The sequence below is a fragment of the Calliphora vicina genome, chromosome 2 (assembly GCF_958450345.1).
Source record: "Calliphora vicina chromosome 2, idCalVici1.1, whole genome shotgun sequence".
Classification (NCBI taxonomy): domain Eukaryota; kingdom Metazoa; phylum Arthropoda; class Insecta; order Diptera; family Calliphoridae; genus Calliphora; species Calliphora vicina.
The window spans coordinates 8,516,399-8,536,491 of record NC_088781.1 but is presented as its reverse complement, the minus strand read 5'-3'; the positions used below and the strand labels follow the sequence as shown (position 1 = coordinate 8,536,491).

At 32.3% G+C, this 20,093-nt stretch overlaps 1 protein-coding gene across 1 annotated transcript; it reads right to left on the bottom strand.

Moving 5' to 3' along the window:
- Positions 1–843: 843 nt before the first annotated feature.
- On the bottom strand, positions 844–16,543 carry kek3 (kekkon 3). The gene is made up of 2 exons (XM_065499292.1): positions 14,078–16,543; positions 844–2,017 (listed from the first exon to the last, which is right to left on the bottom strand). Exons 1-2 carry the CDS (start codon positions 16,447–16,449, stop codon positions 844–846), a joined length of 3,546 nt encoding a protein of 1,181 aa, XP_065355364.1. The 5' UTR covers positions 16,450–16,543.
- Between the last annotated feature and the right edge of the window lie 3,550 nt (positions 16,544–20,093).

Genomic DNA, 20,093 nt, shown 5'->3' with positions numbered 1-20,093 from the left:
TGCCTTAGATAGTAAATCAAAATTCCTATTTGCAAGATATGAGCCTGAGAAAATGATCACTTTTTTGCAAAAATGACATAAAAGGCCCCAACATCTTTGAGGGCCCATAAGAAAATGTGCATGACTTTAAGCAAAACTGGGAGACACTGGTCTTTTGTTTAGTCTTTTGTCACGTAGTGGTGTCCATATATGGTTATTTTTTTTCGTGTTGCACTGTGGAAGTAAACAACAATTTTAAGTAAAAATGAATTTCGCTGAAAATCTTTTTGAAATCTAATACAAATTCGGTGAAGAAGATTCTTTTAGAGAAACAAAAATGCATAATTTTCGACCAAATTTTTTTTTATTTTTTTTAAAAGTAAATCTTTGGTGGAAAGAAGAAAAATATTTCTTGGAGAAAATATTTTTTGGGAAAGTTTTTTTTTCAAGAAAGAAACATTCGATGATTTTTTTACAGAAAAAAATATTTTGCGGTGAAAGATTTTAAACAGTTTTTTTAAGAAAAACAAAAGAGAAAAATGTCCTTGCAAAAATGTTTCAATTTAAATATAAAAGAAATTCTTGGTAACAAAATTAAAGAGAAAAAATTTTTAAATGAACATTCTTTTTGTAAGAGAAATAATGCATTTCTCCTTATTAAAAAAAAACTATTAGTCTCTATTTTAAACCCCCTGCTCCCCTAACACACGCCTGCCAATTAAACACGTTTAGCAAAAAGATTTCTATTAGACTTAAATATCAAATCTTTACATTTTTCATTTCGTTCTTAACTTAAAACCAACAACTTTTTTGAGATCGTAAATTAAATTGACTTAATTGTATTTGCAACTGTACACAGGTTCATTAGCTTTTGAATATATCGTTTTGTGGTTCATTTAAACGCTTTAGCATTGCATTGCGATGCAGCCAATATGGCGGAGGATCTGGTGGTTGTCCCGGTAGTGTTGTTTTCGATTTTAAAGTCATTTTTGGATTACTAGTTGGACTGCTGGCCGCAGCCAAAGCAGCATTATACATCACAGGATCAGCGGCATGGGCCGAATGAGCCATGCCCACTCTAAGGGGTACTTCTTTTTTGCGTATGGTCTCGCAAGTCTCTTTCATTTTGCACAATTGATCTTGCAGATTGCGATACTCTTCGAGGAAACGCTCCAGCTGGGCCGCATGATAGTCGTAAGCTGTTACTGGGGTCGTAGTACTAGTGCCACTGCAATGCATTGAAGTACTTAGGCCACTGGGTGTAACGGCCGAGCCGGTGGTGGCCGTTGATCTCTGGGTTAGAGAGCTAAAGTCCAGTAACGGGGTAGCAGCTGAACTAAAGGATCTCTGGTGTTGCTGATACTCATGCACCGGCGAAGAGGGTAACGAAGGATTTCTACGCGCAGCTGAGCTGCTACTCGTTACGGTCGTTTTGTTATTATTAGAAGCAGCTAAAGTATTTTTACTCGAACTGTGCACCAGATTCAAAAAACTATTCGATCTCTGTCCCTTGGTATAGGTGACCGTACTGCCATAGCTGGAGTAGGAAGATTCGGCCGAGAATCTTCTACCCAAGGCCAGTTCATTGAGATAACTAGCATCGCCTAAACTACTGCTGCCATACTTACTCGAATTGTCCGCCAGCAAAGGTGACTGGCTATCCGAAGAATTTTTAAAGTATTTGCCGGTATTCTTTAACTTTCTGGGCAGCGTACATAGGGCACCATTCGTTTGATTTGTACTGGTAGCCTGAGCCACAGCATATTTAGCTATATCTAATAAATCTGGATAGTTGCTATCAAAGAGATCATTGTCAGAAGAGTCCTTGCCACTAAAAATAGACGAATTTACTTCGTCCTTGGGACTGTAATAGTCTACTGGTTGGTGATTGTTGTTCAGATTGCTGTGGGGTGAAGTAATTTTCGTTGTTGCTATAGAGGTGGTCACCCAATTGGCAACATGATTGTAGTTGGGAGCCTGACGTGAGGCAGCATCTACTTTACTGGATATAGAGGCAGACGCTGAATCGGGTGTTGATCTAAAATAATATAGCAAGAATTAGTGTCAGATTAGTGTTTGTGTTGTGAGGTTTAGATGTTGCATGCAGACATTTAGTAACTAAGTTTATTATTATTATTATATAAAGTGCAACAAAAAAATCATGGTATTGCTTTAAACTGAGAACAAAGAACACAAGGGAAATAAAAAAGTTTAAGTTAAATTGCCATGAATTATGCATTAAGCTATGTGTCAGAAGTGTCTTAAATAGGTTTCTCTTAGGAAATTTGTAGATTATTACTTTGAATTGAAGGCTTAAGCTTGCAAGTGATTCATTATTGCAATTGTTTTCATAAATTAACATTAAGATCTTCCTGAAATGTTTCCGATTAATCTTTGTTTTTCAAATAAAATGTAGATTTTTCACACATTTTTCAAAATCATGAAGAAACGCTATAAATTCTTAATCAACGGCCAAATTAAATACACCAGTATCTACGAATCGGCTTGTATTCTATTTAATTGTATATTTTGGCAGACGAACACAAACAAACAGGGATAAAATGTTGTCGATTTTATCAACTAAGATCAAGCTATATGATCGAATAAAACTCTAGTTTGTTTTGTGATGCTTTTTCTAAAATATTTGAACCTATTTGTATGAATTCGAAAAAAGTAGTCAATCTTCCAACTAAAATCATGGTTAAATTTATTCTAATACTAGAACTAGTTATTTCTGAACCGGAAGGATTAAAAGTTTATTGTCTTCTTTTATTTTTAAGGAATGATAAACAATTTTGATGTTATACAAAATATTTTTTGAAACGCGAACCCACTGATTTTTAGTACAATTTTAAAGTTTGAAAATTTGTATGGATCTCTTAAGAACATAAGTTCTTTGGAAACGATTTTTAACTTGAAACACAAACTAACTTGGTTAAAAATTTCATTCATAACATTCACTGCGTCTTTCATGTTATACCAAAAATCATGAAAAAGGAACTTTTTAAACTTTGATATAAAAACTTCAACAAATGGTAATTAAAAATAATGTTGACTTTCAGTTTAGTTGGCAACAGCAACTACTTCCAACGAAGCCAACCGAATGTTCATCAACGCATTGATCTTCCATCTGCCTACGTTCCTATTATTGGGTCCAAAATATGGTAAAATTTATTTATTTGTATTTAAGGAGATCAATACAAAGAAATAAATGTACATATCATCAGAGAATGATCCTCCGTCTCCAATGTGACGACGTTTGTTGACTTCTTAGGCAGTCGACGACAAAAGTCACAGAACTTCGCTGAACAAATCCGAGGACCAATTGCAGGGTAAGGTAAGACAATGCGTAAACAAATTCTCAAAGCCTCAAAGCCTCAAAGATATTCCCAGCTTATATCTTCTCTCATGAGATAAAACAGTAAGGAAGCTAAATTGAGTGCGTACGCAAAGAAAAACATATTTCAGAGAAAGCGTAACAGCGTTAAGCCTTAAACTTATTCCGGCCATGAATATTCTAACAATGAGACTTTTGGCAGAGGTTTGGTTTTCTAAAATTGGTAACAAGGGTAAAAAAATGTAGGAGTATCTGCAGCCACAGAATCGTATTCCAATCGATGCATGTCTGTTATTTGGAGCGAAGTGTAAAATGCTAACACAACATTCCTACATTTGAGGCATTAAGCTAAATCTTATTGGGTGTATGACTTAAACATGCGGGAAGGCGTACATTTTGGACGCGATTTTTTTAATAACTTATATGTCATTTTGAAGGGTAAATACATATCTATCATTTATTTTCATTAGTTAAGTGCAAACAACAAAGTTTTTTTTGCTTTGAAAATGTCGAATTTTGTAGCAACAAAGCGTCATATGCGGGAAGTTTTGCTTTACTTCTTTAATTTGAAAAAAATGCCGCTGAAGCGCACCGCTTGCTCATCAAAGCATATGGTGAATTTCTACCATCGGTTTCAATGTGCGAGGGATGCTTTGGTTGGTTCAGAAGTGGTGATTTTTATACGGAAGTCAACTTTGAAGACAAAGAATTGGAGACATTACTCCATGAAGATTGTTGTCAAACTCAACAACAGCAAAATCATTGGCATCTACTCTATCAGCAATTATAAAACGTTTGCAAACAGCACGATTCATTCAAATTCAGGGAAATTGGTTACATACAAATTGAAGCTGAGAGACCTGGAAAGACGATGTAGCATGTCGGAAATGTTTTATATCATTTCCGACATGAAAATAATTTTCACACCGAATCATTACTTTCGATGAAAAATGGATGCATTACAAATTACCGAAGAGCAAGAGACTGTATGGGAAAACCTGTCAACAAGACGAAACTACACCATAGCCAAATATCCATGGCGCTAAGGTAATGCTCTGTATTTGGTTGAGCAAAAGGATCCTATCTATTATGAGCTGCTGAAAACCTGCACCGAACGCAACTGATTCATTTGATGAGAGAAATTGTCGAAAAACACCCATAAAATTCGGTCTGGCATGATACCGTAATATTCCATCATGACAACGCTCGGCGACAATATTATTGCAATACTTATTAAAAACAATTTAGAGAGAAGTGGTTGGGGAGTTCGTCCGACTACTATTTGTTTCGATCGATGTAGAAGGCTCTGTCTGGGATACGCTTCACATCAGAACAGAGTATCCGAAATTGGCTTGATTCGTTATTGCCCTCAAAATATGAGCAGTTCTTTTGGCTTCGAATCCATATGAAGGGAAAAGGTCAGATAGATGGGAAAAGGTCATAGCTAACAATGGCCAATACTTTGAATAGATTTGTATTGTACAAATGTTTCAAATAAAAGCTAAAGATTTATAAAAATTCCGAATTTTAAAGTCATACACCCAATAATTTTTTTTTAAGTACGCTTTAGAAATGCTGTTGAACCACTTATTTCAAATAGAACATTGTTTAAAAATTGGATTTATTTAAGTACCTTTTTAGAGTAAAAATTTTTTAATGAAATAATTAAGCAAAATTTTACTAAAAGTACTTTTTATGAAACGTACTTCGAAAAAGCATATCTTAAAAAAGGAACCTTTTTCAAGTAAGTGGTTTTAAATTTTAATAAACTACACAGAAAAAAATATTTTTTAAACCATGTCAATTCATATATTTGTCACATATTGAACTGGTTTCAATTATTTCATAATTGAATCAAGATTCATGTGCTCGAAACCAAAATTTTCTGATATTTTCTATTGAATTTTGATTTTGAGCACATGAATACTCGATTCAATTATAAAATAATTGAAACCAGTTCAACATGTAATAAATGTTTGAATTGAAATATATTTTTTTCTGTGTATTTAAAATATTAAGCAAACTTTTATTAAAAGTACTTTATATGAAATGTACTTTAAAATAGTACTTGGAGAAAGCATATTAAGTAGCAACAACTTTTTAAAATAAGACACTTTCAATGAAATATCACTTTTAAACAAACATTTGTTGAAAGTACATTTTGTGAAACGTTTGTTCAAAAAGTACCTGGATAAAGCACGTTTAAAAAAGTGCCTTTATAAAATAAATGATTAAATGGAATATAGATGTTAAAACGTACTTTTTAAAAAGTGTACCTTTGAAGATAGTAGGGACTTTTTTAAAAACACAATTTAGAATAAGCACTTGTTAGAAAAAGTAGTTTTTAAAAAAGGTATTTATATAACAACAACTACTTTACATTTAAAACAACGTAGGTACTTTTTGCAAAAACTACTTTCATAAAAACATGCTTTCTAAAAAAGTACTTTTTGAGAAGAATGATTTTAATGGAAATTAAATTTAAAAACATTTTATAAATTTTATAAATTTGTTCATCTTAAGATGGTAACTTTTATAAAAAGTACTTTTAACACAATGTACTATTATGAAAAAATAGCTTCTAAAACACGTATTTGTCTTACTATGTACTTTGTGCACAAAGTACTTTAAGGAAATAAAGCTTTTAAAAATGTATTTCTTAAAAATTTCAATGAAAAAAGTTTTGTAGTAAAAATTATGATTATTAGTACATTTTTAAACAATCTACTATACTATTACTTTTGGTACTTTTTACATAAAGCACTTTTATGAAAAATAACTTCTCAAAGAGGTATTTGTTAAAGAACTACATTTCAATGAAAGTTATGTATTTTATAACATAAATTTAGATTTATGGTACTTTTTACAAAGGTACTTTTTTAGAAATCTTATATTTACTACTGCTACTCTTGATATCAAAGTAAAAACCTGTCATATCTCTAATATGTGTCAGCTAAAAAATGGTCCACTTCCCACCTTTGCAAAACATGACACTATATCCTTAAGGAAATTAGCTTGAAAACACCCACTCTTAAAGTGGTAACAAAGCTTAATGCTAAAAAAAAACACAAATTCTCTGCGAATTTATGAAGCATGATAGTGTCAAATTATCAACTTGTACAGAGACACATTTCTTCATTCCTAGAGAAATCTTGAGAATAAGTAAGAAAAATAATATAAGCATTATCTGACATATACATAAAATTAAACTAGAGCACATAAATTAAATGGATTAAACAAATTAGCAAAGTTTCTTTTTACCACACTCCATCCAGCCACAAACAATGGCACACAAACACATCTACTTACGACTGAAAATACGCACAACACAAAAACCAAGAAAACAGAACAAAAAAAAAATAAAAACGAAAACAACATTAAGAAAATCCTTTAAAATGAATTGTTTTGGCAAAGAACGGATGAAACCAAAAAAAGTTTAAAAATGGAAATGAATGCGAGTTACTAACGGAAGCTACAAGACAAAACCAAAATAGTCAACATAAGTAGAGACAGATGAATTTAGGATAGAAACTAAAACTCAAGACTTATGATAGTTGAATAAATGAATGAATGACTGCGAGAATGGATGAGATGCTTAGCAAGATGAATGTTATAAATATTTGTATGAATTAGTATGAAAAACTTATACGTTAAGTAGAGATGGCTAAATTCTTCAAAAACTCATTGTCTATTAGAAAAAGGAAATAAATCTAAAATCCTTGAAACGTGTCACTCTTGCAAATATAGTTTTATTTTTTTATTTTTTCTTTATTAACACAAAACCCTTGAATTATGAAGGAGACCAAGAGATGAGAAACTTATTCTAGTATTTTGCACATCATTAGCACAGTGTGTTGTTTCAGTTTACAGTTTTGTTAGTGGCAGTATTTTAAATTTAACCCCTTCTTACTCTAGTGCCGTTTCATTATTTTTTTTTATTTTTTGTTTCGTGAGCCACTACAAACTTAAAGAAAAATAACTCTCGAAATATAGTTGTGTCTAAAAACAACACGAGTTGTTGGAACGTTCAACAAAAAAAAAATCAAATGCAAAAAAGGTGGTGCGGCAGGCGGAAACGGAAGGTAAAGAAACACTTGTACACATCTACTCAAACATAACGAAAACAAAAACAAAAAAGTGTCAAGTATAAGCCATAATAATCTCAACAAGGGCAAAAAACTATAGAACAAGTATTTATGGTGTTGTTTGTTGTTGTTGTTGCTGCTGCTGTAGTTGCAGTTGTTGCAGTAGTAGTGTTGCTGCTATTGCTGTTACAAGTGATGTGTAAGAGATGACAACAATCAGACACTAAAACAAAGAAGAATCGCATGCATTATTACACAAACTCACACTCTCTCTTAAATGTGCACAGTAGGTTGGCTCTTATTTAAAACTTTTTGGATTTTCGGTTGTTCTTCATCATCTTAAAACAACGTTTTATCAAAATCGTGTAACGCCAAGAGATTGCCAAACTTGCTTTTGAAGTTTGGAGTTTTGGGTAAAAATATTCATTAACAATTTTTAAATATACAATATACAGCCCAATTATGAATAAAAATTCCCCGGGAGTTTTTCCCCTTTTCTCATTTTTCCTATTCAAATTCAATGGGAAAAAACTCCCGGGGAACAAACACCCGCGGAATTTTTTATTCATAATTGGGCTGATAAACATTTTCTGACTTTTGCTAACTAATTTTGATTTGATAACAAAACAATTTCATAATATATCTTGCATATCCAAGATCCCAAATTTCAGATTTTCAAATTTTTTTAAACGAAATTTCAAAAAAATAAAATATTGCTTTCGAGTATAATAAAAGCTAAATAAGGATTACAAACGCGAACTTTAACTGTTTTATCTACTGGATAAATGTGTATAATATAAATTTATTCAAAGTATATGCCATTATTACTTATGAATTGTTTCCATCTTTCTGGCAACAAATGGATTCCGATCTAAAAAAACTGCTCATCTTTTGAGGCCAAGAACCAATCAAGCCAATATCTAATACTCTGTTCAAAAGTGAAGCGTATCCCAGAGAGAGCATTCTGAATCGGTGGACTATAAAGCGGGTGAGGCAAAACTTTCCAACCAGCGTGGTCATGATGGAATATTATGGTTTGCTCCCACCAAATACAGAGAATTAATCATGGATTTGGTGGGCTTCACATGCTCCGGGTTATAGGAATGAATCCATTTTTCAGCTCAAGTAATTATTCGGTGCAAAAATGATTTTCTTTTATAGCATTCAAACATCATTTTGGACATGTAAAATTGTCTTTCGAGGTCTCTCGGCTTCAGTTTGAATGTTACCCAATTTCCCTGCTTTTGGATAAATCCAGCAGCTCTTAAACGTTTACCTAATGATTTTGCAAGCTCTTGTTGAGTTTTGCAACAATATTCATGGTCTTCAAATTTTTTTTGTCATCCGTGTCAAAATCAGCACTTCTGAATCGTACAAACTAGCAAGCAATGCATGCGTTTTATCGACACTTTTTTTTTAAATTAAAGAAGTAAAGCAAAACTTCCCGCACATGACGCTCGAAATTTTCGAAACAAAAATAAACTTTGTTGTTTACACTACAACAAGTAGGAGAGCTATATTCGGCTGCGCCTAATCTTATATACCCTTCACCAAATTATACTTTTAAAAATAAATTTTTTTATGGTGTTGGGTAAACAAAAGAATTATTTATTTGAAAAATTTTTTTTTAAATTTTGTTTTATTTTTTTTAAAAAAAAATTTTCAGAAAAAAATCTTTTTGGTAAAAAAAATATTTTTCCCGATTTTGACCCATTTTAGGTCCAAATTACTATAGCCTTATATACATCGGTGCAATGGACTTTAAAATATCTATCATTATATATCCATATTGTCTATAGTAATAACTTATTAATCCAGATATAGATAAAAATAGGCCAAAAATCGAGGTTGTCCCGGATTTTTCTTATATCTCAGCCATTTGTGGACCGAGCCGGGAGAATTCCCGATATATTAATGTATCCATCATGTTTGTAAGTTATTTGGGGGCTACGGAAAGTTGATTTCAACATATGGACGGACAGACGGATATGGCTATATAGACTATATATCTATAACGAGCCTGAATATATACTTTGTGGGATCGCAAATGAAAAATATAGAAACTACAAACGGAATGACAAACTTGCATATGCCCTTACCACACATGGTGAATGGTATCATGACAGATATGCACCCTTCAAAATTATATATAAGTTATTAGAAACAAAACAATCCCGAATTAAATAATATAAAAAAGGTTAAATTTTTTTAAGAAATAACATTAACAAATTCAAAGCGATCTCAAAAGCCTTGATTCGCCCGATAGCATTTACAAATGTTAGTTCTTCAAGTTTCTCCAACCCACGCACACCAGCCTCTTCTTATTTATTTGCAAATAAAATATCTAAATTTGTACTGCATACTTTAGGGAGCATTTTTATTACAGTTGACTGGACTCACAAAAAAAGAATTTCCGAGTTTTACCCGGAATTTTTTAATGTTTTTTCTTTACAAACCATCTCCTAAAAATTTCAAATCGAATAAAAAAAATCAGCCAAATCGCTCCAGCAGTTCTCACGTGATGACATTACATACATGGACCATTTCATTTTTATATACATATATAGATGAAAATCGTTTTTGAAATTTTTTAAAATTTCGTTGACTTGAAGTTTTATGATTGTTTTGGCATCAAATTATAATAGATTAGCTATGTAGGACAATTTTTATATTTTTTATATTTAAAAATTGATGGTTATAGTTATTTTTGATTGGAATTTTTCGTAATTTATTAAATTTTTTTGATAATATTACTGTTTTAAAATTTTCTTAATTTTCAGCATTCGATTTTTAGATGCTGGAGAACAACTTTAGACCTTGCTTGCGTCTAAAATCCAAAAAGTGCAATATAAGGTTCACCATAATGCACAGCTATACTCAGCGATATTCAATTTCACACACTAACAAAAACACATAGTATTTATATAGCCACAACAACAGTCAGTTATTTGTAGTGTGTTTATAATATACAGTGGAAAAGAGGGTGTTTGTTGTTGTTAGAATAATACAAAAAAAAGAAAAACAATAAAAATTATATGACACACACACTCTTAGTGAGAGAGTTATAAAGACACAGACAGAAATATAGGCACACACACAGTTACAGATACAGACATACATAGTGAAAACATATACACATTTAGCAAAGCAATAAACTGAAGAAGAACAAAAAAAAAACGGAAATCAAAATCAAAACAGAAGATGAAGAAGAAACACAATAAAAAGGCAACTTACATACGACTCTTCTTCTTAAAATTGTTCATCTTACGAAAGACACTTTCACTGTTTGTGTCTCTACATGAACGAAGGAACGAACGAGCGAACGAACGTACAAAAAACAAACTGTATGTTTAGTTTAGTTTTTATTTTTTATTTCTTTTTTTGGTTTATTTTTTTTCTTATATTGTTTGTTTCTTTCTTTCGATTAGAACAGTGTGACAGACTTGACACATACCCCTTGGATTTAGTGATTGTGATAGTGATTAGTAGTACCATGATTTTTCGAGTAATCTACAAAAACACAAAAAATAATGTGAAAAGAAAAACAAAAAGTAACAAAAACAACATGTGCAATAAATAAAACTAAACTAAGAACACAGTGGTACGTCTAGCCAAGAGACATTGGAAGAAATTGTTTAGATTTGTATATTCTGAAAGAAGGGAATGAATGCATTCAAATATTTGTGTCTTGAATTATTTATATCAATTTGTGTTATTTTAAAAGAACGTAAACTTATTATTATAAGGTAAAATATTACTCATACCACTGGAGGTCCACTTAATGTTTACTTTTTAGTAGGTGGCGGATTTACATTGCATTTATTATTGGAAAATATGCTTAAAAATATAACCTAAAACGTTAAAAATATGCACTTATATTTTTGTGGATCGCTCAGTTTTTTCGATATCAAAAGAAGTTAGTCGAGAAAATTGTTTTTGTAAAATCAATATATTGCCTATTGAAGACAAAAAGTATTATTAGTCTAAATGGTATAAGTATTTGAACGTTATTAATTTTGAAGTTATTAATTTTGAAAGTAACCATTAGTATACCCTTACATATCTTTGAAGATGGTATATGAAGTACCAGTAAATTCTATTGTGAGCCTAGACAACCGAAAGTAATGTCTCAACGAAAAAGTGTATTACCAAGGCAAGAGTGCATAGAAAAACATTATTCATTGTTAAATGCTGCAGCTTGCTGGTAAACATTAAAAATCATAGCTAAAAGCTCTAAGAGATGATTAGGATGAAACGTCAAAATGTTTGTTCGATGACAAATTGATATCATTTATTATAAATTTGACAATTCTGCTGTAATTTTCCAAACATTTATTTGCGACCCCACAAATGACACGATTTGCTTAATCTCCAATTTGACAATGTAATGAGCATCTATAGATTGAAGCTATATCAGCTAAGACAGCACAAATGGTAACAAATAAATAAGGACTCTTTTCATTCATATAGCTTTTCTTTTCTAAAGATTATTTTTGGAAAAAAGCTTCCCCGAAAAATATTTTTTTATTTAGACTTTTCCTGAAAAAAACTTTTTGAGTTAAAGCTTTTTCCTTAAAAGTTTTTTGTTTAACAATTTTTCTGAAAAATACTTGACCTAGTACCATGATCAAATTCAGTACCATGTTTTGTTAAAAACTTTTTCTAAAATAAATAGGTATGCAAATGTTGTTCATAAAAGCTTATATGCACTACAGCTTTTCCTGAATAAGATTTAATGTAATAAAGCTTTTTTCAGAAAAATCTTTTTGTTACAAATAAGCTTTTTATAGCTTATTGTGTAAAAAGCTTTTTAAAAAACTAAATTTTATTCAATAAAATTGTTTATAAAAAGCTTCTATTCAGTAAATTCTTCTTTTTGGAAAAGCTTTATTCTGATATTTTCCGAAATAATTATTTGTCATAAAAATGCTTTTAATGCTAACAAATCTTTTTCAGAAAAGTGAAGAAGGTAAAAATTCTTTTTGAAATTTACAAAAAATGTACTTTTTATCAATAAAGCTTTTTCAGAAAAATAATCTTTAACTTATCTGTCAAAGTTTTTTTTTAAAAAAAACTTTTTTGCATTAATTTTCCGAAAAACTTTGTTTTTCAGATAAAAATTTAATGTAATAAAGCTTTTTTTCTGAAAAAGCTATTTGATGAAAATACTTTTTTCATAGCTTATGTTATATATAATTTTTTGTGAGTTTTATTCCGAAAAATATTGTATTTCATAAAATTATATTCATAAAATGTTTTTGTTAAAAGATTTCTTTTAAAAAACTCTTATGCAATAAAGTTTTTTTCTGAAAATATTCCCTTTTATAAGAATTATTTTTCTCTATTTTTTTTGGATACGTCGTTTTTGTTAGCACATTTACTGAGTATAAGGTTTTCATGAGCAATTGTATTGAATAAAATTTGGTTTTTAAAAAGCTTTTGACACAATAAGCTATAAAAAGCTTATTTTCATCAAAAAGATTTTTCATTAAAAAGTTTTATTACATTAAATCTTTACAATTATTGCATATAAGCTTTTATAAAATAACGTATACAAATCATTTTCTTTTAGAAAAAGTTTTTTCCTAAATATGCTTTGAAAAAACGTATTTTCATCAAAAAACTTTACTATATTAAATTTGTTTACACAATCCTTTTGAATATTTTAATTAATTAAATTTTTACATAAAAAAGCTTTTGTCTGAAAAATCTTCTTTCTTACAAGACTCTATGTGAAAAAGATCTTTTTCTAAAAATATTTATGGTACTTTTTCCTGAATTTATTCCTTTTCATAAAAATACTTTATAATAAATAATCCTTTTTTGTGAATAGAGCTTTTTCGCAAAATATTTTTTTATAAGTACAGAACGCTGCTTATAATATTCATGTTTTTCGATACGACATTTCGCTCTGCTTGCAACAGAAAGTACTCTAACCCCCATTAACACGAAGTCTGGTTAGGTGCTAAATAACAGTTATACTGTCGTTTAAAATTATTTTTGTATGAAAACTGTCAGTATAACTATTAGTTAACACATAACCAGTGTTCGTGTTAATGGGGGTAAATGTATTATGGTTTGAGTAATATTTTTTTTTTTTGAAAGGCAACAAGCATGTGTTTTTTTTTAAATCTCACTCATGTTATTTTCAAACACTTCTCTCAGAAACACTTTAAATAATTCTGACATTTTAATATCCCCAAACTGCCTTTTAATTATTTAATTAAATTGAAAATCCTTCTTAAAGTACAAATCCCCCAGTCAAAGGATAACTGAACTTCAAAGTGGAGCAAATAAATATGTATGTATATAAACATAAATCCTGTTAACTTTACGGCAATATATGGTTTATTTGAAATAATCCAGCCAACATAAATGACCCAAGGCATTGTTGTCGAAACAGCGGCAAACAACGACAAAAAAGTCAGTTTGCAAAGTGCCAACTCAAATCAATATCACAATTGTATACAAGTGTATAACTATACCTTAACACATACACAAAAACCATATTATCATGTACCACTGTGACACTGCTAGTTAGTGTGATTGTTTAATAAGCAACAAGGTTGGGTTGGGGTTGGATAGGTAGGTGGTAGGTTGTGTGGTAGATAGTTAGGTTTGAGGTTGTAGGAGTTAAAACTTCAAAAACTACATTTTAAAAGTAAATCATACCTACCCAATATCAATAAGACGTGGTATATGCAAATCTGTGTCGTCTTTTAAGCCACTTGTTTGTGTGCCACTACCATCCAAATGCATTGCTGTGTCCTGAGGTGTTGATGATTGAAATGCTGAACCCGTTTTCCACCTCGCCGCCGACAAAGATGTTGTTGTAGTTGTTAGTGTGCCATTGTGTGTTGTAGTGGAAGCTAACAGTAGACTGCGCTGGTAGGTATTGTGACTACCGCCACCAAAGCCCTGATGATGCTGATGCTGCTGCAAATGATCGTTATCGTCGTCATCGCAATGCGTGGGTATGTTACGATAATCACCATTACGTTTGGAGCTGCCACCACTGGGATTGACGATGGCACCACCCGTATCACCACCATCATCGGAGCCGCAATTTAAGGGCGTAGTAGCAGAGCACAAATAGCCGTTTTCATTGTCATGAAACATTTGGCCCTGTGTATTGCCATTTTTGCTCGTTTCCTGCATGCCAGTTTTACCACCCAAATCCGGTTTGTTTGTAGGGCCACCCATAATACTGCCACCACCATTGCCAGCGCCACCCAGGCCACCACCGCCTGTAATACGTGAAGTCATTTCGATTTTTTCATAACTTTCTGTACGACCCTGCGGCATAGTATTCCACAAACGCATTTTCCTTTTGCGTCGCAACGAGCAAAAACATATGGCAGCAAAGGATGAGCCGGCGACAAAGAGCAGAGCAATGAAAATGCATAGCAAAATAACTTTGAAGCCTAGAGGTGCCTCTGGGGGTCGTCTAGATACAGCCAGTGTAACGGAAGCTTCAACTTTTCCGGCTTTATTTTCGGCAGCACACGTATAAATGCCAGCATCTTGCATATCAGCAGTGAGTATGGTGAGATTGGAGGCATTTCGTAGCATATTCACAACATACGTTTTACGTCCTTGGATAGCAGCTGCTGTTCTGGGACTATTTGAAGGACTATCGCCATTGGTGGCAGTCAAGTTGGCAATGACGCGATTTTTTACCATCCACTTGACGGAAGGCTCTGGCACTCCCTCCACGTAACAGCTCATGGTAACATTTCTACCCTCCACTCCATGGGCAGTGGTGTCAGTGGCAATAATCTGTGGCACACAGGCAAAATCATCCAAATCGATTTTGTCCCAAGATTTACCCGCCAATCTGGGAGGATTTTGACAGACGGGCGGTATGCCACAGGGTATATTCTCTCTCAACATCCAGGATCTAAGCGGCCTTAAAGCGCAGGAACAATTCCATTGATTGCGAGACAGTGTAATGCCATGCAGATTTGTGAGTGAGGTTATCGTGCCCGATCTCACTTCCGACAATTTATTGCCATCTAATTTCAGATACTCCAAACTAGACTCTAGGCCAGCAAAGGCCTTGACTTCTACTCTCTCCACACGGCAGTCACTCAGTTCCAGTCTCACCAAGTGCTGCATTCGCTTGAAGGCATCATTGCCCACTATCATTATAGGATTACCGTTCATTTTCAATTCTCTCAGCTCCGTAACACTCTCCAAAGCATCTGAGGGTATATGAGCCAAAGCATTATAGCTCAGATCCAATTCCACCAGGTTGATGAGACCACGAAACGCATAACGCTCTATTAGCCTGAGGCGGCATTTGGCCAAGTACACCTTTTGCAAATTCAATAAATTCACTTCGGCAAACGTGTCATCGGGTATGGTGGCAATTTCGTTACCGGTCAGATCCAAAGCTTGGGTACCAGCATCCAGCGGCGCCGGGATATGTGTTAAATTAGCGTTAAGGCACAAAACAGACTCTTTGCCACTCTTCCACTTGCACTCACAAACACTGGGGCACTCGGCCATGGATTTGTGAAATATATTGCTAAGACAGCACAGCAGCCACAGTAACTGTATCAGGGGTATGCTGCGAAATCGTTTCAGGGTGTAAAACAGAGGTAAATTGAGAGAAGTTCGAGGAGTGCTGGGGAAATGTTTTGATTTTCTTCTCACTTTAAACGAGAGCGTAATACTCTGGGCGGTATTATCGCCACGCAGACAGTACACGGCAGGAGTTTCTATAAAGTTTTGGTAGCAATTTCCGTGTATGCATTGGTCTGGTTCGTGTTCGTGTTCTTGCTCTTGATGAGATGTTGGACGATGATAATGGTGATGATGTTCGTGATGATGCTGATGAAAATTGTTGCAATTTTGATGTAAACGTGTTTGCGAGTATTCGTCTTGATGCTGCTCCAAAGCATTCACTTTCATAGATGTTTGCGTTGTTGTTGTTGTGGTTGTTAATGCTGCTGTCGTATCGACTGCCACTGCTGGTGCAAGTGACGCTGCTCCCGCTGCTGCTGTGTTGGTTTTTATTATTTTGATAAGTTTGTTTCGGGCCATGGCATATCAGGCTATTGTTGTATATCTGTGTAGATTGTAAATGTGTATGTAAGTGCATAATCCACATTTGTATACGTGTGTGTATTATTGTTTTAATGTATGTATGTGTGTGTGTATAGGTATTTAGGTTGGAATGTTGGTTATACTTTAGCTCTTCCGTTGAAGTACACAGCAAAGCCTATTGTATTTGGCCCCCAATGCATGAATGAGCCAATGTTACAACGTTGATTTTTTTTCTATATTTTTCGATTATGCCTTTGTTATTATTAGTGTTATGTGTTGTTTGTTTTGTTTTTTTTTTGCTGAAATTTACTTTAAACTCATTGATTCACTATTATGGTTTTTGCCAATTTTAATCATCGTACAGTAAGAATATACTTTTTTTTTCATGGGAGTTTTTATTCGATTTTATATTTGTTTTGTATGCAGTCGCATGTTTGGTTGTGTGCGCTTGTTTTGTTCACATGCCACAATGGTTTTGAGCTCCAATCAGTTGTTATGTTTCAGAAATTGTTGTTGTGAAAATCTGAAAGAAAAATATGAAAAAAAGTATTGAAATTATACACAGTTTTTATTCATAAAGTGCAAAAATAGTGTTTTTGTTTAGTGAAAAGCAAAACAAAAACACAGGAAAATGATAATAACTCTGCACAATTTTAAGTGATTGTAATCAGTGAAAAACTCTTACTAATTGCAAACAATTTCCAATCATTCAGGTTTTAATTAATACATAGTTCTAGTATTTATGACGATTACCTAGATAAATACATCTCTTAATTAAAAATTCATTTGAAAAACTAGAAATATAAATATTAAATGGAAGCTAGTGATAGCTGTCCAAGGTTTGGAATTGTTTTCATTATGAGAATGTTTTCATGAAATGTTTTAAAAGTAGCTTGTTATGGTATAATCTAGATGTAGGCTCAATTTTTCAATTTGTCATGTTCGATTGCAATAGGATTTTATTGTAAATATTAAGATGGCTTCTTTTTAAATGAAATTTCACAAATTTTGAGTTATGAGTTTCTAAATTTTGTGAGCTCCAATTCAGTGTTGATTCGCTATATCATACAATTTTCTCCAAATTAACAATATTAGAATTTACCATCATATAAAAGCTTCTTGAGAGGTTCAGCTAATCTTGCATAACATATAATCTAACTGGTCCCAGCACTATTGAAATTTTTGAATTCAATACAATTTTATAGAGATTTATTAGTATTTTTGAGCGAAAATTCGTGATCTATTTGTTCAGAACACATAGTACGAAAACAAGGTTGACTCTACTTTTGACAAAATTATTTTGGCTAGCTTCGGTAGCAGTATTTTAATTTTAACGGTAATTTCGTTCTGATCTAAATTTTTAATTTCGTTCTAATAAAATTTACAAAAATTAAATATAACGAGTCATTACATTTATTTCGTAAACGATAGCTTATCGGTCTCTAGTTGAGCTGAATCAGTATTTAAGGGGTAACGATGGCCTAGTGGTAAGCTCGTCAACAACCTCAATTGCTCTCAGTATATTATAATCTTTAAAGATGATCTGAGTTTTACAAGCTGTAAACAAAATTTTAAAACAAAAGGCTAAAATGGAAATCTTAGAAATACTTGTGGGATAACGTCAAGAGGTCTTGGGAGGCCATTCGATAGCGAAAAATCTTGACAAATTCATACGTCGTTCCTGGATGTTACCAGAAATTGGATGGTAGTTAGACTACTACTTTAGTAGATTTACGGCCCTGCAATGACACTAAATGTAGACCCCAATTATATATCCAGACTTTTGTCTTAGACCACTCTATGAGAATACCTTCATTGGAACCATTAATATCAGTAATTCATACAAGTCATCGGATACGAATGGCTAAATACCGCCCGATCCATATAATACCTTAGACTTCATAATCCCAAGAATATCTATCCTGGTCATATTGTGTGTACGACTTAAAATTGGGGGATTTACAATAGCTGGCGTATCTTTTGAAATCGGTTTTTGTTTTTAATATTTCACTTTGAAGGATACATATCTGCCATTTATTCTCAATTAGTTATTGCAAATTATAGTGTAAACAACAATGTTTTTTTTTCAAAAGTTTCAATTTACATCCTTAAATTGAAAAAAAAAATGTCGCCGAGGCACACCAATTGCTCACCAAAACAAAGAGATGATTTTTGCGGACTCAGAAAGTTATTCTAAGTCGATCGGTATACTTTAAGGTGGGTGTTAGACTAATATTTTTGGGCGTTACAAACATCTGCACAAACGCATTATACCCTCACCACTATGGTGGTGTAGGGTATAAAAATTTTAAAATTGGAATTCTAGTTGCGCAGAAATATGGCGTGAATCCAAATAATTCTTCATCTTGTCTAATCAGTTATGAATTCCCTCTCAGTATCTTTTACTGCTTATTTTATTTACAAATTCTATGAAATTCAATCTTTTAATGAACTTTCCTGATATCTCAGAATTGAAATATTCTAGCACTGTTCGTCAACCTAATTTAGGGATCCTAATAATTATTGCTTCTCTAATTTATTTGCAATTAACATAAAGGCATCAAATAATTTAATCCAAGCTAAATGTTTAGGTAGGATGATAATTTTTAACCTAACCCAACTAAACTACGTTCACAAATGAGTCATATTTTTTTCTACACACAGAAAACAGATTCGTGATTGCAAACGAATTTGTTGCCAATCGAATAATTCGGTTGCACATATAGAATATTTCGGTTCTATCAACAGAAAGTCAGTTGATAAAGAAGAATTTCGGTTGAAGCAACCAAACTTTTGTTACCCCTTTCAAAATTTTGTGACCACAACTGAAAAATTCGGTCACTAAGGTAGAATCATTCGATTGGCAACAAATTCGGTTGCTATAACGAATCTGTTTTCTCTGTGTATGTATGTAGATTGATGTATTTTAATTGATATCACAGTTGCACCAAAATCACTTAATAAAAACTCTACATAGTAAATTGATTTGGCTTTGCAGCTTCATAACTTTACCACTCTTGGTAAATAGTGTCAAAAGACTTGCATGTCAATAACTAAACACGTATTTCATAACATGTTACAAAAATTGTTTGTGCTAAAGCTATATTGAGTACTACTTAATAACACCTGTCAAGGCCAACTTCAAATTAATACTAATTATAAATTTCACTCTAAAAGTATTTGCTAAATTCTCCCATAAAACCATTATTATTAATTTAAAATATTTGTCAAAATCATGTTTCTAAAAATATATTAATAGACATGCTTGTTTTTCATTTGCAGGTCATATAACACTGTAAAAATTTCACTTTTTTCCTTTACACTCTAAATACATTGACATACTTGTTTGAGTGTATACGGGAAACAGCCAAAAAATTCAAATCTAGGACATAAAAGAAAATAAATCATTTGTGCTTCTTTTTTTTTTGCTGGTTGGTTTTAATCAAAAAATCTAGGTCTTTTAACTTTATCATCTACCGAGTGTTGAATTTTGTTTTTCTCTCCATTTACTAAATATTCAAATTTAATAGTGAAAATATTTATATAGGGAAATATGTAGTATTTATGTGTGTATATTTTGTATATGTTCTCTCTTTGGCAAGTTTTAAATACAGTGGCACTGGATTATAACTGAATACAGT